The sequence below is a fragment of the Leucoraja erinacea genome, unplaced genomic scaffold, assembly GCF_028641065.1.
Source record: "Leucoraja erinacea ecotype New England unplaced genomic scaffold, Leri_hhj_1 Leri_626S, whole genome shotgun sequence".
NCBI lineage: Eukaryota > Metazoa > Chordata > Chondrichthyes > Rajiformes > Rajidae > Leucoraja > Leucoraja erinaceus.
Genome location: NW_026576538.1, coordinates 23931 through 50469, shown reverse-complemented (window position 1 = coordinate 50469; position 26539 = coordinate 23931). Strand labels below are relative to the sequence as shown.

Sequence of the window (26539 nt, the reverse complement as noted above, 5' to 3'; positions counted from 1 at the left end):
ACAGCACTGACCCTGAATAACATCAATAACCCTCAAAAGGTGCCCTTTGATGTATATTTCTGCTGCTAAACTCTTGGCTGGTCATGTTACAGGCTGAGAATGGAAGAGCTGAAATAGTGGATAACTTACTGCAAGCAGTCCTGCGGAAATATTAAGCTCCCCAATGATCCCCAATGATCCCTTCAATATGGCCCTTCACTATTGTCAGTGATCACATTTAACGTCGGTCAATTGATACTCTTCCCCAGACCCCTCCAACCTCTGAAGTCTGAAGGGTTCTGATCCAAAATGTCGCCTGCCCATGCCCTCCACAGATGCTGCATGACCCGTTCAACTACTCCAGCAATTTGTGGGGGGGGTTTTGTAAACCACCATGTGTCTCTCTACATGTTATTTATTGATCCATTCTGCCCTGATGACTCCACTTGATATGTACTTCTAAGTATGAAATTAGTCTGTCTATACCAGCACAGACTTTTGACATTTCTGAAACTATTTTGATTTTGAATTAAATTGAAGTACAAGACAGTGGGTTCAAAATCTCTGATACAAATTTCAAAACTGCATGTTCATTTTTATTTTAAATGCTGTTCCAAAAACAACATAAGATTGTGTACAGATCATGGTAAACAAAATAACATGATAAGTGCAGTAAATTGGTCTGGAAAATCATGAGTACAAGCCTGATATCTGAAGATCCTAACTTTTAGGAGCGGGTCCTTTCACAACACGTCTGAGGTGTGACCAAGGTGCTGTAAAGGGGTTGGAATTCATATCTCTGGATTATTGGTACCAGCACCTGGAAATTCATCCAGTAACAACCATAACGTCACCATATCCCTTCTATTCATTTGAAAAACAGATGCATTGGTTCGTGGCACATGGTTGCACATTTTGAGATCCCAAACCTGTGGTCGTAAAGTTGGAGTAAAAATGGTCATCGTGAAACACTACCCAGGGTGCAGAGATGCATCTTTTTCCATTGGACAAGAGGGGAAAATCGTTTGTTGCTTTTCTGTTAAATAAATCAAATTCCTTAGACTGCCAGCTCCAACAGGAAATAATGAACACAGCTTTCAACTGTACCATAATAGAATGTAGAGAGTGGAGGAAAAACATTCACAGTAATCTCCAAGGACCGAGTTTTGTTATTAAACTCCAACTGAAAACGAGATAACCAGAAAGTTATGGAATCAATAACGTCCAAGAGACCATCAACAAATAATGACAAGAGATTGTTAATTAGAATAACACAGTCTGTGCTGCACTGCTCAGTATTTTTGGAATAAGATAGTGAAAGAGCACCTTTTTACAACTGGAGTAGCACTTTATAAAATAATGGTCTGAAAAATGGGTGTCATATTGCCCATTTCCTGGTTCATAAATTAAGTAACTAAAATGGTAACTTGAGTGTAAATTAGTAGCCTTGTTGGCACATGGCAATTAAAAACAAATTAGAAGGTTGTTGTTCCTAAATTGACAGAACCAGAGGTCTGCTTTGCACGGCTGCTTAGCACGTCCCTGATGAGTCGAGCCTTGTACAAGCTCCATTCTTGCTCTCTGGTGAAGTTCTCTCTAATAACCTGCTCATTCGGGTACGTATCCACCAGCTCCAATGCAACTTGCCTTGACCTTTCCGTGGCTTCTCCCAAGAACAGCTTCTTTGGGATGAAAATACACTCAGCTCCACCACTAACCTGAAAAGAGACATAAAGTCGACTGATTACAAAATTATCTTAACAATAGTTAAATTAATATATTTTGCACACCTGCTCCAGCCAAATTCAAAGCATACCGTCAAACCAAGTTTTTATTCATCCCACCCTTCACCCAAATGCTTATGTGTTGATGACTAGCAGACATCTTTGGCAAAACCAAGCCTGATATGTAAAGATCCTAAGACTTTTAGGAATGGGTCCTTTCTCTAAACAACTTAAGTGTGAACACTATTTAATGGTCTGAAAAATAGATGTCACATTGCCCACTTTCTGGGTCATGAATTAAGTAGCTAAAATGATAATTAATAGCCCAGTTTTCACATTGTGGTCAAAAACAAATTAGACAGTTGTCATTTGTTGCCCTTTACTTATGAACATTGGAGGCAGTTCCAGGTTCTATCAAGTTGATAAATCCAGAGTCGCAGACAAGTTGAACCAAATGAACACTGGAGGTTTCCTTCTCTGTTAGATATTCACAACAAGGTTTTGTGGTCACCAATGTTGATATCAACTGTTTGTTCCAAATTTGTTTATTTACTCAAATTTAAAATTCCAAGGGGTTGGAATTCATATCTCTGGATTATTGGTGCCAGCACCTGGAAATTCATCCAGTAACAACCATAACGTAACCATATCCCTTCTGTTCATTTGAAAAACAGATAGAAACATAGAAACATAGACATTAGGTGCAGGAGTAGGCCATTCGACCCTTCGAGCCTGCACCGCCATTCAATATGATCATGGCTGATCATCCAACTCAGTATCCCGTACCTGCCTTCTCTCCATACCCCCTGATCCCCTTAGCCACAAGGGCCACATCTAACTCCCTCTTAAATATAGCCAATGAACTGGCCTCAACTACCCTCTGTGGCAGAGAGTTCCAGAGATTCACCACTCTCTGTGTGAAAAAAGTTATTCTCATCTCGGTTTTAAAGGATTTCCCGCTTATCCTTAAGCTGTGACCCCTTGTCCTGGATGCATTGGTTCGAGGCACATGGTTGCACATTTTGAGATCCCAAGCCTGTAGTCGTAAAGTTGGAGTAAAAATGGTCATCGTGAAACACTACCCAGGGTGCAGAGATGCATCTTTTTCATCGGACAAGAGGGGAAAATTATTCATTGCTTTCCTGTTAAATAAATCAAAATCCTTAGACTGCCAGCTCCAACAGAAAATAATGAACACAGCTTTCAACTGTACCATAATAGAATGTAGAGAGTGGAGGAAAAACATTCACAGTAATCTCCAAGGACCGAGTTTTGTTATTAAACTCCAACTGAAAACGAGATTACCAGAAAGTTATGGAATCAATAACATACAGGAGACCATCAACAAATAATGACAAGAGATTATAAATTAAAATAACACAGTCTGTGCTGCACTGCTCAGTATTTTTGGAATAAGAGAGTGAAAGAGCACCTTTTTACAACTGGAGTAGCACTTTATAAAATATCATCCTGTGGCTAAAATTATTTCCATCCTTTGGGATATTGCTTTGGGTCTGTGCGAAGGAAAATAGACTAATTTCTAAGTAATAAATATCATAGTGTAAGAAATTTAAAAATATATAATTGCTCTGTGGCAGTTGACTGAACAATTCTATATGTTAAAACTGCACCCGGTTGAAGGCCTGGGTGAATTGTAGCTCAATATCATTTACCATATTAATTTATTTAAAGAACCCAAAACATATTTCAAATTGCGAAATATAAATAAGTATTTACTTTTGAACTTGCAGAAATTTATGTATATGTGATGTATAATTTGCATGTAATTTATGTAATAAAATATATAAATCCTGGGCATGCCCTCGTCTTGCTGCTGTCATTGGAAAGGCAGTGCAGGAACCGGAGGCATGAGCTCCAGTTTTAAAAACAATTATTTCCCAGCAGCTCTTGAACCACACCACAGAACCCTCACTCCAACCCTACCTCAGTAACAATCTACTGTGGACATTGATTTGGTTGCACTGCCATGCAATATAACCTTTTAGTGCTACCTACAGTGCAGAACATTATCAAAGGGCTTGCTTAAATCCATATGGACAACATCTGTGGCTTTGCCTTCATCAAACATTTTGGTTACTTCCTCAAAAAACTCAATCAGATTTGTCAGACATGATCTCCCATGTACAAAACCATGCTGACTAGCCCTAATCAGCCCCTACCTGCCCAAGTGATTAAATATCTTATTGCTCAGAATCCTCTCCAATAACTCGCCTTCCACAGATGTTAGGCTCACTGGTCTATATTTCCCAGGCTTTTCCTTACAGCCTTTCTTAAATAAAGGCACAACATCACATAAGTTCACACAACATCACTTAAAGTCACCTTCCAGTCATCCTGCACCTCATCTGCATCTATTAATTATTCATTTATCTCATCCAGGACACCTGGAATTTCTCTTGCTCCCCACAATGGCCTCAGATATATTGGAATAAGCCTGGTACGTTTATTTAGAGACACAGGGATGTTGGAGTATTTAGAACAAGGTGCCATAACCTCACAATAAGAGAGCAATCACTCAGGGCAGAGATTCGGTGGCAGAGTGGTGGAGCTACTGCCTTACAGCACCAAACACCCAGGTTCGATCCTATACGGAGTTTGTTTATACGGAGTTTGTACGTTCTCCCCGTGACCTGTGTGGGTTTTCTCTGCGATCTTCAAATGCAATGGACAACCGACTATGAGTATCAAATGCAGATGTGGTAAGGTTTGCAAGGTCATCCGAGGCCTGAAGATTCACCAGACCCGGATGAAGTGTTTGGAGGGACAGGGAGTGTCACAAGGCACAGGTATTTTACCTGGTGAGATGCAGGAGGAGCCGGGCCCGGAATCACCCCATAGAGCCCGAAGCCTCCAAGTGGCGCAACTAGTCCCTCGGAACAGTTCTCCGAAGAAGGTTCGAGTCAATGGGCCTCAGGCCTGCAAGACGCCAGTCTGGCATCAGTTCGACGAGGACGTCGACAAGGTGCTAGAAGCAACTGCGAAGGGAGACATGGACCGAAGGCTGCGGACGATGATGACAATCATCATCAGCCTAGCTGTGGAAAGGTTTGGAGAAGTGGAGAAGAAGCCGGCCAGAACACCTTTCACCATGAACCAACGAGCAACAAAGATCCACAAGATCCGGCAGGAGCTGAAGTCCCTCAAGAAGCAGTATAAAGAGGCCAGGGAAGAGCAACGTCCCCCCTTGGCTGAGCTGCGAACCATCCTGAGGAAGAAGCTGATGACCCTCCGTAGAGCTGAGTGGCACCGAAGACGCCGGAAGGAAAGAGCCAGGAAGCGAGGAGCATCCTTCATAGCCAACCCCTTCGGCTTCACCAAACAACTACTAGGGCAGAAGCGCAGTGGGAGTTTGGCTTGCTCTAAGGAGGAGATCGACCGGCACATCCAGACGACCTACAGTGACCCCGTCAGGCAGCAGGAGCTGGGCCAGTGCAACATCCTGATAAAACCACCTCCACCCATCAAGGAGTTTGATAGTAGAGAGCCACTCCTGAAAGAGGTCCAGGACGTTGTGAAGAGAGCAAGAGCTGGCTCAGCCCCTGGCCCGAGCGGAGTCCCCTACAGGGTCTACAAGAACTGCCCCTTGTTACTGAAACGGCTGTGGAAGATCCTGAAAGTCATCTGGAGGAGAGGAAAAGTGGCGCAGCAGTGGCGATTCGCTGAAGGAGTCTGGATCCCAAAGGAGGAAGATTCCAAGAAGATCGATCAGTTCAGAATCATCTCCTTGCTAAGCGTTGAAGGCAAGATTTTCTTCAGCATAGTGGCGAGGCGGCTGACCAACTTCCTCTCCAGCAATGGTTACATCGACAGCTCAGTGCAAAAGGGAGGCTTATCTGGAGTGCCGGGGTGTCTAGAGCACACGGGAGTGGTGACCCAGCTCATCAGAGAAGCCAGGGAGAACAAGGGTGACCTGACAGTGCTCTGGCTTGACCTGGCCAACGCCTACGGCTCCATCCCGCACAAGCTGATCCAGACAGTCATGGCCAAGCATCATGTGCCGGGCCAAGTGGCAGATCTCATCCTGGACTATTACAACCAGTTCAGCATGAGAGTCTCATCAGGGTCAGTAACATCAGAGTGGCACAGACTGGAGGTTGGGATCATCACAGGCTGTACCATCTCTGTGATCCTTTTTGCCTTGGCGATGAACATGATCGTCAAGTCTGCTGAGCCAGAGTGCCGGGGCCCTCGGACCAAGTCAGGAATGCGCCAACCACCAATCAGAGCCTTCATGGACGACCTGACTGTCACCACTGAGTCAGTGCCAGGAGGCAGGTGGATCCTGCAGGGGTTGGAGAAACTGATTGGATGGGCAAGGATGAGGTTTAAGCCAGGAAAATCAAGGTCACTGGTGCTGAAGAAGGGCAAAGTCATGGACAGGTTCCGCTTCAGCATCGAAGGGACACCAATCCCAACTGTCTCCGAAAGGCCAGTGAAGAGTCTTGGCAAGGTGTTTAACAGCAGCCTGAAGGATACAGCATCTGTCCAGGCAACCTGTCAGGAGCTGGAGAGTTGGTTGAGAGCAGTGGACCAGTCGGGGCTTCCCGGCAAGTTCAAGGCATGGATTTACCAGCATGGTATCCTGCCAAGGATACTCTGGCCACTGCTTGTCTACGAAGTCCCAATATCCATCGTAGAGAGATTGGAGAGGAAGGTCAGAAGCTTTCTGAGAAGGTGGCTGGGACTGCCCAGGAGCCTTAGCAGCATCACCCTTTATGGAAATAACACCAAGCTCCAGCTGCCCCTGAAGTCCCTGGAGGAGGAGTTCAAGGTGACTCGGGCCAGAGAGGTGATGCAGTACAGGGACTCCAGCGACCCCAAGGTGGCTCAGGCCGGGTTGGAGGTGAAAACTGGGAGGAAGTGGAGAGCCGGCGAAGCCGTGCTGCAAGCGGACTCTTGGATACGCCACAGAGTCCTGGTGGGAGCAGTGACTCGGGGAAGAGCAGGCCTGGGAATCTTCCCATCTCCCCAGTTTGACAAGGCCAAGGGGAAGGAGAGGCGCAGGCTGGTCCAGGAGGAAGTGAGGGCAGTGGTGGAGGAGGAGAGGTCTACCAGAGCAGTTGGATTGAGGCAGCAGGGAGCCTGGACAAGGTGGGAGCAGGCCATGGACCGAAAAGTCACATGGACTGAGCTCTGGCAGGCTGAACCACAGCGCATCAAGTTCCTGGTCCAGGCAGTGTATGATGTCCTGCCCAGCCCATCGAACCTCTTCATCTGGGGCAAAGCGGAATCTCCAGATTGCCCGCAATGCTCAGGCAAGGGGACGTTGGAACACATCCTGAGCTGTTGCCCAAAGTCTCTTGGGCAGGGCCGGTACACATGGCGTCACGACCAGGTTCTCAAACCCATTGCAGAAGCCATCAGCATGGGAATCAGCAGCTGCAGACGAGCACGGCCCACCACCCAGATGATCACCTTCGTGAAGGCCGGAGTGCAGCTGCCAAGAACCACAGCAGCCAGGAATCTGTCAGGAATCCTGGCGACTGCGCAGGACTGGCAGCTTTCCGTAGACCTGGTGAAACAGCTGAAGTTCCCACAGCACATTGCCACGACCACCCTGAGGCCAGATATCCTCCTGGTCTCAGAGGCGACCAAAAACATCGTCTTGTTGGAACTGACCGTGCCGTGGGAGGACCGTCTGGAGGAGGCCCACGAGAGGAAGATGGCCAAGTATGAAGAGCTGGTCATAGACTGCCACAAGCAGGGCTGGAAGGCAAGGTGTATGCCCATCGAGGTTGGCTGCAGAGGTTTTGCAGGGCAATCACTCTACAAAGCCTTGAGTGCACTGGGCATCAACGGAGTGGCGAGGAGAAGAGCCATCAAGAACACCACAGAGGCAGCAGAGAAGGCCTCGAGATGGCTCTGGATCAGGAGAGGAGGTCCATGGGGAGGAGCGAATGCCACCTGAACACAAGTCGTGGTCTGATCAACCACGGCTGGATTGCCTGGGTGAGGGTGTCTGATGTTGAAAGACCCGAAACACCCAATGACCCCAGGTTACATCACTGATGATGTGTTCAGGAGCATCTATCGATGTATTTGTATCAATCCTCCCACACTCCAGACATACAGGTTTGTAGGTTAATTGGCTTGATATAAATGTAGTCCCTAGTGCGTGTAGGGTTATGTTAATGTGTGGGCATTGCTGGTCGGTGTGGACTCATAGGCTGAAGGGCCTGTTTCTGCACTGTATCTCTAAACTAAAAAAAAAATAGAAAAAAGTTATTTATCCAGGGTTTGTAGAAGTTACAATTTTTCTTCTGAAGAGAGAAATGGAAGCTGAGTTGCTGAGTTTATTAAAAACTGATTAGATTTAGATTTCTGGATATTCAGGGACTCAAAAAATGTGGGCTTAGTATAAGAATATATATAAAACTGAGGTTAAAAAAAACATTGACTGACCCTATTGAATGTTGGCGCAGACATGAAGGATGAATGGGACAATATTGTTTCCAAACCATAGTTTTCATTCTACTCTTATCCTTATTAGAGTCATACAAAAAGTGTTCAACATTATGTGCATTGACCTGTAAAAAATGGTTTATAGACGAACCACAAACACATTTGCAAAGACAAGTCACACACTTCAGTAATTCTTTTTTCAAATATTGGAAAACCTCTCCCTTTTACTCCCAGACAAAAAGAGTGCAATCATGAAATTTCTACCTCTTATGCTCTTTTCAAATTTAACTCTACATAATGAACTTGCCTTTCATTCCCCCTCTCTCTATCCCTCCCCCACCCAATTCGCACCAGCTTCTCGTTTTCACCCAACAAACAGCTAACACTGCCCTTATCCGTTATCATCGTTCTTTTTTGCATATCTTCCATTCATTGATCTATATCTCGCAACATCCACGTCCATATCTCTCATTTCCTTTTCCCGTGACTTCCAGTCTGAAGAAGGGTCTCGACCCGAAACGTCACCCATTCCTTCTCTCCAGAGATGCTGCCTGTCCCGCTGAGTTACTCAGCTTTCTCTGCCTAGCTTTTCATGAATCTCGACTGCAAGATCTCACATTTCTCTCAAGTAAATTCCACGTGTCATGCCCTCATCTATTCATTTAACCTGTCTATAGATGTGAGTTGCCGCACTGCATTCTCCTCACAACCCACACTGCTACATAACTTCATATCGTGTCAGAACACATTTCAAGCTTGTTAACCAGGCTCCAAGAATATATTCAATGAATAAGATAGTTTTGTCCTTAGTTCTTGAAAGGCTGGTTGATTATGTAGTTAAATTTGAAAAGATAGCTTTGTCCACATTTCTACTTCCATGGCAATTTAACCAAATAGTCTCACGTAATTTTCCCAATACGCTATTTCCTTTGTTCATGATATTGCCATTGTGGGGGGTCACAAAAAATATTAATTATATTTAAACCCAAACAAAAATTGAGGGGTAAAACCTCACGATGCTTGAGTGAATGAAACTATCTTAAATTCTCAAAGATTGAGATACTATGTGGAATAAGACAGGGCTAGTTTACAGAGGAAAATAAGTTGCAAAAGAGAAAATAGCTAATCATCCAACAAGCCCAGGGGGAAGTGGCCGGAGGAAATATGTGCAGACTTAGCAGGCATATTTTATAGGCTGACAAGGAGTTAAACATCCAATGCCAATACTAGTTCATGAAAGAGCAACAAGAATTAGGCTAGGCCCAGATATTTCAGACTTCAGACTTCATAGTTCAGACTTCCAAAGATCAGCTCCAGAATTTATTTTTAATTAAGAGTCCTCTGGCTTATTAGAAGTTGCTATTCAGGGAGACCCCACTGACCCAAGACTGAGATAACAATGAAGGCTCTTTCCATCATTGCTGCAATGCTGGGTATCTGGTTAGTGCACCCTGTGCCATGGTGGTCTCCCGTGGAGTGCCCCTGCACTCTGGCAAGTTAGCAGATCAAGTGCTGGAGGAACTCAGCGGGTCAGGCAGCATCTCTGGAGAAAAAGGATTGGTGATGTTTTGAGTCGGCACCCTTCTGCAGATCATGAAGTCTGGATCAGAAACCTGGGCACTGCCCCTTGATTGAATGCTGACAACTGTCCGGCCGCTGCCGCAGAGTAGCAGATGGTTTGGGGAAACTCAACACAAGAAACGATAGAAAACAGTTGCACTCTGTGTCTTAAATTCCATTCATTGGATCAGATCATTCAATCACTCTGAAATTGCCGCCATTTCCCTTCAGTATTGCTCAGGTACAAACACCCAGGGCAGCGAGACGTAATCAAAGCCAGAAGCAGAACCATATTCCTCAGTTTTCCCACTAAATTCCTCATTCCACTCACTAAGCTGCTAATTTTTATCCAAGGTCTCCTTGTTTCACTCTTTGGACTCCTTACATCTCCCTCCCCTTTGCTTCTCGTTCTCCTCAAGTTCCTCTTCCTTGCTCCCGGGGTATCTTGGCCCCCTCACCAGGCTCCTTGCTCCTCTTCCATCTTTTCTCATAGCATCATCGAGTTGTAGAGTTGTACAAAATAGAAACAGGCTCTTCAGCCAACCATGTTGATGCATTTGTCAAGTTCCTTGCTGCTTGCCGGGGCTTTCTTAAGTTTCTCGTGTTCTCTCTTCAGACTCCTCATTCCGCTCTCCAACCTCCTTGCTTTTCTCTCTAGACTCTTCACACTTCTCTACAACAAAATCTTTCTTTGTGTCTAAGGTTAAGAGTGCATTATTTGATTTTAAGCTGCAAGGCTGCTGGTGGCAAAACAAAGGAAAATAGTACATACAAGAGGTTTAAAGGAAAAGGTTAAAGAGAAGAGCAGATGCACCATACAATTAAACATGCCTAGTATTTCAAACTGTATCATTAAAGTGATTTTCAGTGGCCCATTAAAAAGGAAAAGCATTGGTACTCTATTATTAATTAATGATGTTGTTTAATAGAAAGTAATTCAATCTTAATTAGTAACTGTAATACTTTGGATAATTGATTTGTTTTTCTCATCACTTTATCGTCTCTACCAAATATATTACAATACATTTAAAATATTATGTAACTTTGTAACAATGAACTGTCAATTGCTGTTAATAGTGACTTTTGCTCTCACCAAGCTTAATCGGAGTTTGCAAGCACTGCCAGGAATATCCGTTAGTCCCTGTGAATAGAGAAAGATTATTTTGCTGGGACAAGTGATTATGACATGACAGGAATGTACAGTAACACAACTAAAAGTCTGCAATTAAAAAACATCATTTTTCACTCACACTTTCATGTAATCCACAAAATGATGTATTTATCTTAGAACATGAAACTAAGTGCAAGAATTATTTATTCGTACAACCAATTACAGAAATATGGAATTCATTACACACACTGATTTTTGTTTTTAAGATGATGGATCTTTGTTAAAAATGGTTAAGTGTTACAGAGCAACAAGAAGTAAATGAAATTAAGATACAGTTCAACAAAAAATAAATGTTGATAGAAAACATAAGGGCAGAATAAATCAAAGTAGGAGTAGACCTTATGGCACTTTAAGCTTGCTCCACTTGTCATTGTGATAAATACCTCTGTGATTAATATACAAGGACTTTCTGAAAATCAGCATCTTTCAATTTCCTGCCATTGTAAATTAGAACATAAAAGAATACAATGCAGGAACAGGCCCTTCAGCCCACAATGTCAGTGCTGAACATGATGCCAAATTAATCTAATCTCATCTACCTACAAATATCACTTCTTGTAGTCCTCTAAAATGTCATCTGTTTTTCCATATCTTCTGCCAGAGAGCAATATGTCATATTTTTGAATATGTTTTTGGCTATTCCTTTAACCTTTTCATCAACCTCAAAAAAAGTTCAGTGTGTATATATACACATACTCACAAGTACACACACACACACCATATATATATATATATATATCTGTTGATATAAAGAGGATTGTGGATCCTCATCCTTCCTCTTCCAAAGTCAACAATCAGTTCATTGGTTTAACTGATATTGAGAGCCAGGTTGTTGTGCTGGCACCATTTGGTCAGTCGGTCGATCTCACTTCTATATTCTAACTCATCACCATCTGTAATTCGTCCAACAACGGTGGTATCGTCAGCGAACCTGAAGATGGAATTCGCACTGTGTCCGGCTACACAAATCATGAGTGAGTAGAGTAGGGGGCTGAGCATGCAGCATTATATAAATGCATATAAATGCATAGAAAATATTCTCATGGATGGATGGACAATTAACGGGATCCTGCATTTAAAAATGGTGAACGAGTGAGTTAAGTGAAAGATGGATCAATCACCTAAAATTGAGGGGCAATATTGTGGTTGGAAAAATAAGGTGATCGAAAACGGTTGGGGAAAAAAATTGAAAGACCCTTGCGGCCGGGGGCCTGGAAGCTCTGGGGTTTTAGAGGTTTTCTGGTGCATTCTGAGCCTGATTTTGGAGCATTTATGCACCAAATTTATGCCCAATATTTCAGAAACAATTTTGGTTGAGTCAAGAGTAATGAGTGGTTGGAATGGGATGATTGGGGTCACAGTTGTATACATTTTTTTAAATCAAGAATTGAAGCTGTCCTTGTTTTAAAAAATCAAGTTGTACTGTAAAATGTTATGTAAAATGTTATAAAGGAGCAGGCAAACACTGCAAATAAAATACTGTAAGTTTGTGCAGTAAATAAAACCTCTTTCCCCTCCTCCTCCCCTTCTCCTCTCTCTCCCCCTCCCCCCCTCTGTCTCAACCCCACCTTTCCCTCTCTCACATCGCCCCCTCTCTCTCCCTCCCACGCAGTGAGGCTCCGACTCCGCGCCGCAGACACCGCAGTCGCCCCCCCCCCCCCCCCCCCCCCCCCCCCCAGCCCGGAGAACCGGACACTCCTGCAACGCAATATTCCGCTACTTACCTGCAGTAGACAAGAAGCATCGAGGTGATTGTGTGGAGTACAAATGGAGATCAGAACCCGCTCGGAGCCCCCTAGATTTTGAGGTCGTAGGCTTCAACCTATGAGGCCTGTAGGTAAATCCGACCCTGCCGTGACCCCCCTAGATCTCGAGGCCCTAAGCTTAAGGTTGTGAAGCTTATACGTAAATCCAGCCCTGCAGATGAAGGATTGTAGGAGGGGGAGAGGAGGAAAAAAATTGAGTAGAGGAATCTTGAGGATTCAGATACACAAATCATTATAAATGTATCAATGCAAGCGAATAAAGCAAAGAGGTTGTCTGCCCAGACATTCATTTCTGAATGATTAGTAGTGAAAAATAAAAGGCTTGTTAACCTTTGTACTTTCTGTCAGTTAGAAAATAAGTTAGAATTCTACGAACGTTTCCAGTGTCTGTTCATTATAAAAGGAATATGGACAGGCTAGGAGAGATGTAACGAGATTGAAAGAATGATACCTCTGCTAAGTTTAAACGGAGCAGGGAAGATGGAATGGAGTGACAGATATTTAGCATAATTAAGGGGAAATATATAGATATAAGTGTTTAAAAATTTGACTTATTTGCATCCATACTTATGCACAAATCTGGAATATAATTTCTTTTGCATGTGCCTTAATTCAATAGACACCACTTCTGGAGGAAATCTCATGCAGCGGAAAATTGAACCCCAACATTTTCAGGTACAATTGATATTTCCCTGATATGATGTCATTGATGGCTGCAATGCTTATTTCTGAATTACCAGCAGAAGTTGGCATAATAAGGAGCAATCATGGCCTTTGTTTAGAACTCCCAACGAAACATGAAAACCCAAAACAAATCAGCAGGAAAACATAATTTCTAATAACCCACGGGAATATTAATGTGCCGTTGTCTGAGTCTGCTGCTGGACTGCATATTGCACACATCAATGCTGGAGATGCCAGTGATTATTGCAGCTGAGGACAGCAGTAGTACTTACTGTAATCTCTGCAGAATGAAGACCTCGACCTGAAACGTCACCTATTCCTTCTCTCCAGTGATGCTGCCTGTCCGCTGATTTACTCCAGCTTTGTGTGTCTATCTTCGGTTTAAACCAGCATCTGCAGTTCCTTCCTGCACACCCATTCCTATATTTCCTTGCAGCAAGACACAGAGGCTGCCTTTGGGAAATGTGTAGCTCTATTTTGATGCTGACGTGGTGTTAGACATCACAGTAAAGAGTAAAGTTTCCCAAGTTTACCACACAGTAGGGTCCCCCAATGGTGCCAAATATTGCACCATTTTAGTCCATCAAATAACTGTAAACTCAATGTGCAGATAAGGAATGATACCATTAGAGAGGAGACAAGAACTGGAAACCAGGGAAGTTGGATAAGCAACTGGCATAAGTGCATTTAGGCAGGAGGTTGGAAAACAATGAGGGGAACAAGGGTTAAAAGAGGTTACATGAGGTGAGGAGAAGCTCATAGTGTGTGTAAGCACCAACACACACCTGACTGAATCAAGTAGCTTACTCCAATGTCGAAAATAGTTTGTAAACAACCTGCTGCCATCTGTGTGTTCAGAAAAGTATTTTACATCTATTTGTTTCAGTGAAATTACTGAAGAAAAAGTTGTTTAATTGAATAATCGCAGTGAAATTTAGAATTTGAAGCCGGCACAAACATTCTGAAAAGATCCAATATGACGTTAGATCTGAATTGAACCATTTGAAAGCTCCAATGAATGAATGGATCTCTTATAAGCATTGAACATAAAACTGAATATAAAATGTAAATCTTTTATATGCAGATCTATGAACTCCAAGCATAATGTTGAAAAGCAGCGCAGGGTTGCGACGGCGTGATTATAAGAAATTACTGATTTGACAAAGGGGAGCAACACGAGAAATAAAGTGTGTGCATAGAGCCAAGATAACTTAATATAGTTAACTTATGAATCATGAATCATCCAGAAGGCAGAACAGTTTTGGTGTGATGAACGTAATGCTTCTGCACCTCAATTTCCTAACTTGGATTTAGCAACATTTGTTTTCACTAAATTGTGCATGCACTTTGATTCTAATAGTTGACACACTACATTTTATATTGCTCCCCTTTGCCTGGGTGCTCTGGTTTCCTCCCGCATTCTAAGGGTGCGCAGGTTTGTAGGTTAATTGTCTTCTGTAAATTGTCACCAGTGTGTATGAAAGAACTAGTGTATGGGTGATCGCTGATCGGCATGGACTCGGTGGGGCGAAGAGCCTATTTACACGCTGTATCTCCAAACTCAACTAAACTGGATTAAACTAATGCAAAGACTAATAAATTCAGAATCACACTATATTTTATGTAACAAAGCAGACGAGTGTCATAAAAGTAACTTAGCATAGACAAGCGTAAAGAAACCACAAAATCACTCAGCGGGAGCGGGCAAAAATCAGTCAATATTGCTTTAAGGGCCTGTCCCACTTGACGATTTTTTCAGCAACTGGCGGCGTCATATCTGCGTCACCAAAAGATTTTGACCATTTCAAAATCCAGCGGCTACAAAATAAATGTTGCGAAAAACAACCCACATAATTCGTCACCACGCCGCGTCATGCCGCATCACGTCCACAGGCCTGATACGTCAGTCAATGATGCCGGCAGTTGGCGAAAAAAATCGTTAAGTGGGACAACCCTTTAGGGGGTGTTTAGTGATGAGACTGTTTCTGAAATTACCCGCGTGTTTCGCAACTCCTGAGGGTTTGGGAATAAAGCAAACAAAAGAAGAGAAGTACCTTGGTTTGTACATCATGCTGAAAAGCTTAAGCTTCTTAAGAAACCCCTTTATAGAAAGTTGACTATAGCGATCATCCAACTAGTTCCTGTTTGTGCTCTTTACCCCCTGATCCCGCCACAGGGCCACATCTAACTCCCTCTTTTCAATGGGCACTACCTTCTGGGCAGAGAATTCCAGAGATGCACCACGCTCTGCGTGAAAAAACTTTTCCTCATCTCGGTCCTAAAAGATTTCCCCCTTATCCTTAAACTGTGACCCCTTGTTCTGGACTTCCCCAACATCGGGAACAATCTTCCTGCATCTAGCCTGTCCAACCCCTTAAGAATTTTGTAAGTTTCTATAAGATCCCCCATCAATCTTCTAAATTCTAACAAGTACAAACCGAGTCTATCTACATATGAAAGTCCTAAATTCCTTCCAGTTGTGAACCTCTCTAAATTCTATGCAAAATGAGATTTAGGAAAAATCATGTTTACTAGGTGTGTGACCCTGTACAATTTGTGAACCTATGCTCCTATACTCACTTTTGCTATTTAACATACATTCGCCTTCTTCACTGTGTACATGCATGCCTACTAATGACTGGTGTATCATGACACCCAGGTCTCGTTGCATCTCCCCCTTTCCTAATTGGCCACCATTCAGATATTGTCATTAAAATACAATATAATAATGCAGGAATGTATGATCAAGGATGCACCCTTGCACCACCATGGAGTGACATTACGGGTAAATTCTCTGAACAAATTACTTCCTTAGTCGCTATGCTGTTATAGACATTAATAGCAAAAAAACAATAGCAAAGTTGAAAAGTCAATTCTTCTGCATCCAGGCAATCAAACTTACAAAAATGCCTCCCTGTTCCAATTGTGCTATTTTCACAAATGTTGATCGACGATACTCTCGTGAAGAGTTAGGCAGAATCTTTGGAAACAGAAGAAATTATATTTTTTACATTATTCTATTATGTGTGATATGCAAACATAAAATGCTGAAGATCGCTGTCGGGCAGCATCTGTGGGGAGAGAGAGAGAGTTGATATTTCAAATTGATAATCTTTTATGTAATTCTTAGGCATTTCAACATGTGGGATGTTCCACCTTTCAATATGGAAAAGAAAAACAAAAGGTTGGAATATCTGTGTGTCAACTGCTCTACATCGGTGAGACCAAGCACAGGCTTGGCGATTACTTCGCCCAACACCTCTGCTCAGTTCGCAATAACCAACCTGATCTCCTGGTGGCTCAGCACTTCAACTCCCTCTCCCAATCCGAATCCGACCTTTCTGTCCTGGGCTCCTCCATGGCCAGAGTGAGGCCCACCGCAAATTGGAAGAACAGCACCTCATATTTCGCTTGGGTAGTTTACACCCCAGCGGTATGAACATTGACTTCTCCAATTTCAGGTAGTCCTTGCTTTCTCCCTCGTTCTCCTCCCATTCCCAGCTCTCCCACAGCCTACTGTCTCAACCCGAAACGTCGCCTATTCCTTCGCTCCATAGATGCTGCCTCCCCCGTTTCTCCAGCTTATTTGTCTGCTTTCGATTTTTCTAGCAACTGCAGTTGTTTCTTAAACATATACATTCATACTGTTTCTTTCATATTTTCTTTGGAAATCTTAGCTCCTATGAGAAACTTGCATTTTAAAAAAATATTTTTTATAGCAGGGGTGGAAAAGCAAATGTACTGTAGGTATAAATTTGATTCTCTGACACCAAAGGAAAGCTGAAACAGGAATGCAACTGGAGAGTGACCAGAATTGTGATCATTGTCATTTGATGTGAAATATTTGGGGAAAATGAAAAATACATGCTAATGCACATATGGGCAACAATTAAGTTTCTTGGAGATTTTATATATTTCCAGGGCAATTTCACATAAAATGTGAACATTCAGTCCATCCTGCCCGTGTCAGGTAAAAAAGCAATAAAGTGCCAGGTTTTAAGTAGGTATGTTGCAAAGCCTACCATAAGCGTCGCTGCAGATCTGTCCCAGCCCGTGTGTGCGACTTTGGCGCCGTTGAGAGGGGGGCGGGTTAAAAATGCGATTTTCCTTAGGCTATTCAAATCGAGCTTGTTCAGCCTACTTAGTTGCTGACGAAAAATCGCTTGGAGGTTTGTTCGCTGGAGCTATTTTTACATTTAGCGGGTTTATTTAATTATTATAGTAGTTTAAAAATTATCCTCCAAACCCGCGACCGCCGACCACGGGCCGGATCTCATACAGGGGACAACGGAAGGTAGGTTGTTTATTTTTACATTAAAATGCGCTTCTTAAGATCCCTTTATACAAAGTTTAATTACAGGGCGTACAGGGAGGAGGTCCAGCACTTAGCAGCATGGTGCTCTGACAACAACCTGGCCCTTAACTCCAAGAAGACCAAGGAGCTCATTGTAGACTTCAGGAAGTCCAGAGAGCGGCACGCACACCCCCATCCACATTAACGGGACGGAGGTGGAACGTGTTTCTAGCTTCAGGTTCCTGGGAGTCAACATCTCCGATGACCTCTCTTGGACCCAAAATACCTCTACTCTGATCAAGAAGGCTCATCAGCGTCTCTTCTTCCTGAGGAGACTGAAGAGGGTCCATCTGTCTCCTCAGATCCTGGTGAACTTCTACCGCTGCACCATCGAGAGCATTCTTACCAACTGCATCACAGTATGATATGGCAACTGCTCTGTCTCCGACCGGAAGGCATTGCAGAGGGTGGTGAAAATTGCCCAACGCATCACCGGTTCCACGCTCTCCTCCATTTCAGGTCCAAATCCAAGTAAGATTGTTTTGCGGAGGTTTCAGCATGCGCCAAGGATGCTCTGATAACATGGAAATGTTTTTCAGTCCTACCATTTTTTAAGAAAGTTATGGGCTTCTGTCCTTGATCACGTTTTGTGAAAGTCCAGGTCGATAGGGAACAAGCTTCTAATTTCCGGTGGCTGTCACTCTACATTTTTAATACTTGACCTATGGTGACTGAATTAGGTGTCAATTATCTGATGGGATAAATTGCCCCCCCCCCCCCCCCCCCCCCCCGGACACTTATTATTTTTTATTCAAATCGTTTGCTATGTCGCTCTTCAAGGGAGATGCTAAATGCATTTCGTTGTCTCTGTACTGTACACTGACAATGACAATTAAAATTGAATCTGAATCTTAATGTTGCGAGTAGCTAATTTGGGGCCCCATTAAATCCCGCATTATTTTTCTGGGAATTTGGGCTTCAAATCTACCGCAATGGGAATGTTCTAAACCAAGCGCGTTCCACAGAGTTCCACACAATCCGACTCGAAAGCCGATTTAAATGGCCATTAATTTACAGCAATTGAACACTAAATTCCTTCCATTTGGCCTATAAATTAATGTAAATGAGATTTAAAAATCATGTGTTATTGTGAATTCTTTGTGAATGTTATTTGGACACTTAGGCTATTTAAAAATGTTAATCTTTTCTTAAGAAATGGATAGATGTTTAGATCTAGTAATTGAAGTTTGGAATTAGCTACAATTGGGTAACTAACTAATTATATGCTTTAATTTCAGGTCATCCAAGTAAGATTGTTTTATATTTGTTTCAGAATGCTTCAATCTATGATTAACTGAAAATTTCTTTCAGTTCTTAATTTTTAAGAAAGTTATGGGCTTTTGACTGTCCTTGATCACAGCTTTTGTGTTATGTCCATAGAAAATCAATAGGGAACAAGATGCTAATTTCCGAGTATGAAAGCGGCCATAACATTTTTAATACTTGAGATATGAAAGTGAATTAGGTGTCAAATTAAACTTCTTTTTTTGCTTTATCTGATGGGATAAATTGCAGACTTGATTTTTTAAATCGCAAAATTTTGTAACATTGCTATTTTAAGTCACAAAAAGGGTGGAGAGGGAGGATGGATAAGACAGAGGGAATATCTTTGAGATTGTGAAGTCAAGTGACCCTAATGTTCACAGAGCGATATTAATGAAGGCAGTTAAAGAAACAGAAAACAAATATCTAGTATCAGGACTGTCGTTTCTGCTTGATAGCTGATACGGTGTTGTTTCAATGTCAAGGTCAGTTTATTGTCTCATGTACCAATTAAGGTGCAGTAAAATTCAGATTACCATACAGCCATACTAAAAAAAAGCAACAAGACGCACAACTACATAAAAGTTAACATTAAAATCCCCTAAGTTCCTCACTGTGATGGAAGGCAATAAAGTCCAATCTCCTTCTTCTCCTGCAGCTTGGAGTCCCCAATGTCAGTCTCTACCAGAGACCGCGGGCTCCACGATGTGAAAATCCCGCAGGTTCCCAACGTTGGAGCCCCATAGATGGCCCCCGACAGGATCGCGACTTCGTGATGGTAAGTCCGCAGGCTCCCGTGATGTAGATCCCAGTCGATCTCCAGCAATGGCCGCCAACTCCACGATGTTAGCCCGCAGTGCGGGCGGAGATACAATACGGAAAAAATCCGTCACTGTAAGAAATTAGAAAAAGTTTCCCCCAACTCCCCCCACCCCTCACCCCCCACACAAAATAAGCTAAAGAACACTAAAACATACATTTAACACATACAAAACAGACACAAAGAAGGAAGGGACAGACAGACTGTTGGCGAGGCAGCCATTGCTGGCACCAACCAGTGTAAAACTTGTTATCTTTGTTACTCCACTTTAATTCAAACTAAATATTGTTATGATCTTACCTTTTTTCTTTCTTTATTCTGCTCTTGGTCTTCATTATTACCTGCTGATGGACACAAATGATATTTTTAATATATATATATATTATGAACGATTTTTAAGAACTTCAACAGAAATCAAAAAAGATGTTGAATTAGCAGATTTAAATTAACGGTTAAAAGCACATACTCGGAACAATTTGAGAACTGAAGCCACACAGAATTGTTTGGTGCAGCATGATCACCTGAAGTAAAGCAACAATGGCTTAATGTTGAAGATAGACACAAAGTTCTGGAGTAACTCAGCAAGACAGGCAGCATCTTGGGAGAAAAAAGGTGATGTTTCGGATTGGCACATTGAGAGCATAGATTTCTGCCTGGAATGTAAAATTCAGATAGCTGAGAACAGTTTTAAACAAACCCATTTGCACCGTTGAAATGAGCCATTGTCAAATATTATTGTGATAATTTAAGAGCATGAGATCTATTCCAAATGAAGAGCACAACTCTTAGATCAGTTGCAGGGGTCTGTCAGCCATGAACTAGCCAAAGACAATGGTACAGTAGATTGTAATTAATAGTTGTCCATCCAGTGGTGTGTATTGGCTTGCTGGATGTCTGCCAACTCAATGGAGATTTTGCCCCCTTGCTACATCAGGAGCTGGGATATCTGAAGACACAATTTTTTGCTCCCTTGTGCCCCAATTCCCCCGATTTCCCGCCCAGTGGCCAACCAAACAAGCTGAAATAAACTCACCCTCACTGGACCATGGTTAAGCCGCCTGCGCTGCCCTTTCCACAGTCTAAAGGCACATGAGATAGCCTCTACACTGATGTCTATAATAAACCTACTGACTCCCACAACTATCTCGACCCCACTTCTTCCCACCCTGCTTCCTGCAAAGATTATCTCCTACTCCCAATTCCACTGTCTACGCCGCATCTGCGCCCAAGATGAGCTGTTCCATACCAGGGCATCCAAGATGTCCTCATTCTTTAGGGAACGGGGGTTCCCCTCTTCCATCATTGATGAGGCACTCATTCATGTCTCCTTGTTACCCCACATCTCCACTCTTGCTCCCCCTCCCTCTAGTCGCGACAGAGACAGAGTCCCCCTAGTCCTTATCTTTCAGCCGTCGCACACAACACATAATCCTCCGACATTTTCACCACCTCCAACAGGATCCCACCATTAGTCACATCTTCTAATCTCCACCCCTTTTTGCCTTCCGCAGACACTGGTCCCTCTGCAACTCCCTGGTTAACTCATCCCTTCCCACCCAAACCACCCCCTCTCCAGGTACCTTCTCCTGCAACCACAAAAGATGCAACACCTGTCCCTATACCTTCTCCCTCGACTCTTTCCCGGGACCCCAATAGTCCTTTCAGGTTAGGCAGATGTTCACTTGCACCACCTCCAACCTCATCTATTGTATCCATTTTTCAAGGTGTGGACTCTTATACATCGGCGAGACCAAACGTAGACTAGGCAATCGTTTCACTGAACACCTTCGCTCAGTCCGCCTGGTCCTACCTGATCTCCCGGTTGCCAAACACTTTCATTCCCCTTCCCATTCCCACACTGACCTTTCTGTCCTGGGCCACCTCCATTGTCAGGCTGAGGCCAAATGTAAATTGCAGGAGCAGCACCTCAGATTTCGCTTGGGCAGTTTGCAACCCAGCAGTATGAATATTGATTTCTCTATCTTCAAGTAACCCCTGCATCGCCTCTCTCTCTGTCCCGCCCCCACCCAGGTCATTGTGCTAGCTTCAAAGCCAGCTTGCTGAGTCTCATTTTCTGTAACTCGTTTTCACCTAGGGCACAGCTAACAATGGCCTGTTCCCTTTATCATCTTTCATTTTTCGCATATCTTTCATTAATTTGTTCCGTATCTCTCTATGTCATAGTCTATATCTCACGTTTCCCTTTCCCCTGACTCTTAGTCTGAAGAAGGATCTCATCCCGAACCATCTCCTATTCCTTTTGTGCGGAGATGCTGTCTGACCCACTAAGTCACTCCAGCTTTTTGCGTCTATCTTCAGCTTAAATATTTAGTCATCTAAGGCCCAGAGGTGTGATGCCAGCTGCAGTGTCTGCTTGGCAGGGTGCAGTGCAGATTATAATGTGGTGTTTGGATAGCATGTCTTCTGCATTTCCTTCTTACCAGAGGGTTTGGTGGCCTCTTGAGTCTCAATGCCTTCTTCAACAGTTGTGATAGTTATCTGAGGCGTAGACTGCACAAATCTAAATGAAGGTGACTCATCTGTGGGAACAAAAAGACTTCACTGCACTTATTTGAACAGCTAGTGCATATACCATGGAGACACATGAGAGTTCAGGTGGTTTAATGACACCAAATAGTGACCTTTCAAACTGATACCAACAACTACATTTAAATGTGTAAAAAGGAACTGCAGATGCTGGTTTACACCAAAGGTAAGACACAAAATGCTGGAGTAACTCAGTGGATCAGGCAGCATCTCTGGAGAAAAAGGATGGGTGACGTTTTGGGTCGGAACCCCTCTTCAAACTCAAATTTGAATGATGCTTATTAATTTCTACAAAAAAAAAAAGAAAAAGAAAGACATTTGAGCTTCACATACACCAGGGGAAAGGGGGGAAGGGGGAGGGGGAGAGAGGAGAGGAGAGGGAAGAGGATGGGGAGAGGGGGAGTGGTGGGGAGGGTGGGGAGGGGAGAGTGGGGGGAGAGAGGGAGAGGGTGGACTTGAACACGGCGAGCGGGCAGCGGTCCTCGGGACCTCGCTGGACCTCTGAAGCCCTCGGAAGCCCAACCAAATTACTGCGTGTTCAGTGGCTTCAATCCAGAGCCCGAGAGGGGGGTAGGATGGCTGGGGGCTGCGGACGGAGCGCTGCGGGGCGGAGCGCTGCGCACGGCCGATTGACGAGTGCGAATTGACTGCGAGCAGGAGGCGACAAAATGACTGCGAGTCTGGGGGGGGGGGGGGGGGGGGGGGGGGGGGGGGGGGTTGGGAATATCACCAAACATAAGGGATCTGAAGATGGTTCTGGAGATGTGTCTCGATCAGAAACATCATCTATTCCTTTTCTCCAGAGATGCTGCCTGACCAGGTGAGTCATTCCAGCTTTTTGTGTCTGCCTTCGGTTTAAAACAGCATCCTTAGTTCTTCCCTACAGATAAGGCATTATTTGCTATGGATGTTGCCGTGTTTTTAGCATCATTTATTCCTCCTTACCCAAACACTCTTCTTTGCAAGGTTCCAAATCTTTGAGTCCTTTGTTTGTGTCCTCTGGGATGTGGTTTATTGATATTGGTGTGAAGGACGCAGATTGCTCTCGGCTCATGTCTCGTTCTGATGCACTCGCACTGATGGAAAGTTGTTCTTCGAGGCCTAAATTGACCAAAAGAGAACAAAACATAAAAAGCTGGCTCCAAAGAAATCATCCAAATGCAGTTAATTTTCAAAAAAAGAATTCGGTGAACTGACACTCCCTAATTTTTTGTACTATTATTGGGCAGTGAACATCAAAAATGTAACTCACTGGTTGGACAAGTCTGCCCAATAAGTAGACTGGATAATAATGGAGAAAGAGGATTGTTCTCCTTTCAATATAGGAGCAATCCTTTTCTCCCCGATAACACTGTACAATGTATAAAAATAATCCAGTTATTCATTGTGCAATACAAATCTGGAAACAAATAAAATTAACTCTCAAATTAAGAAACTTATTGCTTCCCTCTGCAATAGTTAATAATCCATCTACTATTGATAAAACGTTTACCCACTGGGAAAGAATAGGAATTAAAACACTTGGAGATATGTATGAAATGGGAAACATTTTATCATTTTAACAATTACAATTAAAATACAACCTGAAAAATAATCAATATTTCAAACACCTTCAAATCTGAGATAACTTGAAAAATCACACTCAAGAATATCAAACCTTAACCTCAGATCTATTAGATGAAGGAATGAACAGAAAGGCAATCAATTAATTTTAAATCATATTTGTATAATATTATTTAAAATATAGAAAAACCATCGACAGAGGCAATTAGAATGGATTGGGAACAAGAATTATCTATAAAAATTCCGAAAGACAGATGGGAAAAATACTTGCTATATGTACATAAATGCTCGATTAATGTAAGACATAACAATTCAATTTAAAATTTTACATAGATTATATTACTCGAAAACTAAAATGAATATATTTTTTCCTAATGTTTCCCCCATCTGTGATAAATGTTTATCTCGAAACGCTACTATAGAACACTCTTTTGTCTCTTGCATAAAACTTCAAACATTTTGGAATGAAATTTTTGGAATTTTCACAAAATTATTTAAAATAAAATTGAACCCCAATACAAAACTGATTATTTTCGGATCAATGGATGTAAACTGACTTCGTTTCAAAAATGTTTTCTTAATTATGGCTTAATAACGGCAAAAAAAAAATTTAAATTCTGGAAAAATGCACCCGCTTAAAATGTGGATCTCAAATATGTCGGAAATGTTACATCTTGAAGATATGAGATGCGTCCTATCAGGCAAATCAGACCAATTCTTAAAGATTTGGTCTCCCTTTATCGATTTATTGCAAGCATGTGGTGCAACACAAACTTAGAAATTAACTGTTTCAGAACCGGGTAAGGGATGGGTAAAGATACGAAGTAGGTATATCCCTTTCAATTTCTCTTTTTTCTCTCTCTTTTTTCTTCTTTATTCTCTTTTTTTTCTTATCTCACTTCACTTCTTTGTTTTCTCCTTCGAGCTATACAGCCCCATGGGCTCTTTTTTTTCTATTTCTTCTCGAACTAACAATATCACTACTTTATATAATATTCTCTTTCTCTCTATTTCTTGCTTTTCTTACTCTTTTTTTTTACTATTAAATTTAAAATAAGAAGTTGTACACAAAATGTAATATATTATTCTTGTCTTATATGATTTAACACTACTTCTAATAAAAAAATATATTTTTTTAAATGTGTGCATTGCTTTTGTGAAAATGAGAGCAACAAAGACACAAAGGCAACATGATATCAGTGTGAACTTAAAGGATGCCTTTGATATCATATCCCCTTCCTCACCCATGCCCTTGTGTGTTCATGTGACCAGCATGGCAACATGCCTATTCAATTTGTGGCCTTCTCAATACCAAGATATTCTGCAGCCAATTCATGCTACCATCATCTGAACTGTAAAACTCATTTGAAAGGCTGGAGCAACAAAGCTTTCTTGTAGACATCTGAATAAATGCTTTGCCGAAATATGAGCACAAGAGATTTCATGACAGGGAAATGCTATACAGGAACTTGCTATCGATCTGCAGTGAATGTGGAATAATTGGACAGACAACAATCCAGTGTTGCTTATTTAACACAGGGACATCACAGTGGTGCAGCGAAGGAGGTGCTGCATTACAGTTCCAGGAACTCAGGTTCTATCCTGACTATGGGTGCTGTCTGTACAGAGTTTGTACGTTCTCCCCGTGACCTGCATGGGTTTTCTCAGGGATCTCTGGTTTCCTCCCACATTCCAAAGACGTACAGGTTTGTGGGTTAATTGGCTTGATGTGTGTGTAGGATAGTGTTAGTGTGCGGGGATCACTGGTCCGCGTGGACTCGGTGGACCAAAGGACCTATTTCTGCGCTGTATCTCTAACCTAAACTAAACTGAACCCAATGATGTTTCTGCCCTACAAGATTTATTATTGCAGTGTGCTTCTTCTGAAATTGTCCTCAGGACTATTTTGTTCTCAGGACTGAGCTTGATAGACACACCCTGTCTGGCCAGTGCAAAGATCACAGCTAAGGACCCAGTCAACAGAGACAATAATCAAGAGTGTTTAATTGTCAATAGGCACAAAATGCTGGAGTAACGCAGTGGACAGGCGTCATCTCTGGAGAGAAGGAATGGGTGACGTTTCAGTTCGAGACCCTTCTTTAATTGTCATGTCTACTGTCATTGGAACAGGCATTTTTCCATGCAGAATTTAACAGGTCTGTAAACTCAATACACACAGACAATATGTGTCGGAAGGAACTGCAGATGCTGGTTTAAACCGAAGATAGACACAAAAATCTGGAGTAACTCAGCAGGACAGGCAGCATCTCTGGAAAGAAGGAATGGGTGACATTTCGGGTCGAGTCGAAACATCACCCATTCCTTCTCTCCAGAGATGCTGCTTGTCCCGCTGAGTTATTCCAGCTTTTTGTGTCCACACACAGACAATGTATCATAAACAAAAATCCAATACATTAATGATACAAAAACAAAAGCAAAAAAGCTTAAGATCCTTTGTGAAACCATAGATGATCCATAATTCATAATTGAGGTTAGTGTTGTGCAATTTTCAAGGTTGTTGAGAAGAACCTATTCTTGAACCTGGTGGTCACAATTTTCAGTAGGAAAGAACTGCAGATGCTGGTTTAAAACAAAGGTAGATACAAAATGCTGGAGTAACTCAGCGGGGTAGGCAGCATCTCTGGAAAGAAGGAATGGGTGACGTTTCGGGTCGAGACCCTTCTT

At 42.7% G+C, this 26539-nt stretch overlaps 1 protein-coding gene across 3 annotated transcripts in view; it reads right to left on the bottom strand.

Moving 5' to 3' along the window:
* Positions 1 to 248: 248 nt before the first annotated feature.
* Positions 249 to 26539, bottom strand: part of LOC129694327 (uncharacterized) — a 48654-nt gene continuing 22363 nt past the window's right edge. Inside the window, exons 4-9 of one of the 3 annotated variants that reach the window (XM_055631029.1) lie at positions 23237 to 23392; positions 22186 to 22284; positions 20045 to 20085; positions 16210 to 16287; positions 10780 to 10827; positions 249 to 1697 (exon numbers count right to left, since the gene is read on the bottom strand). In XM_055631029.1, coding sequence (XP_055487004.1) covers positions 1455 to 1697; positions 10780 to 10827; positions 16210 to 16287; positions 20045 to 20085; positions 22186 to 22284; positions 23237 to 23392 — 665 coding nt within the window. In that variant the 3' untranslated portion in view covers positions 249 to 1454. Of the gene's footprint in view, positions 1698 to 10779; positions 10828 to 16209; positions 16288 to 20044; positions 20089 to 22185; positions 22285 to 23236; positions 23393 to 26539 lie in introns of all 3 variants that reach the window. The other 2 variants (XM_055631028.1, XM_055631030.1) reach the window with 2 other exon arrangements.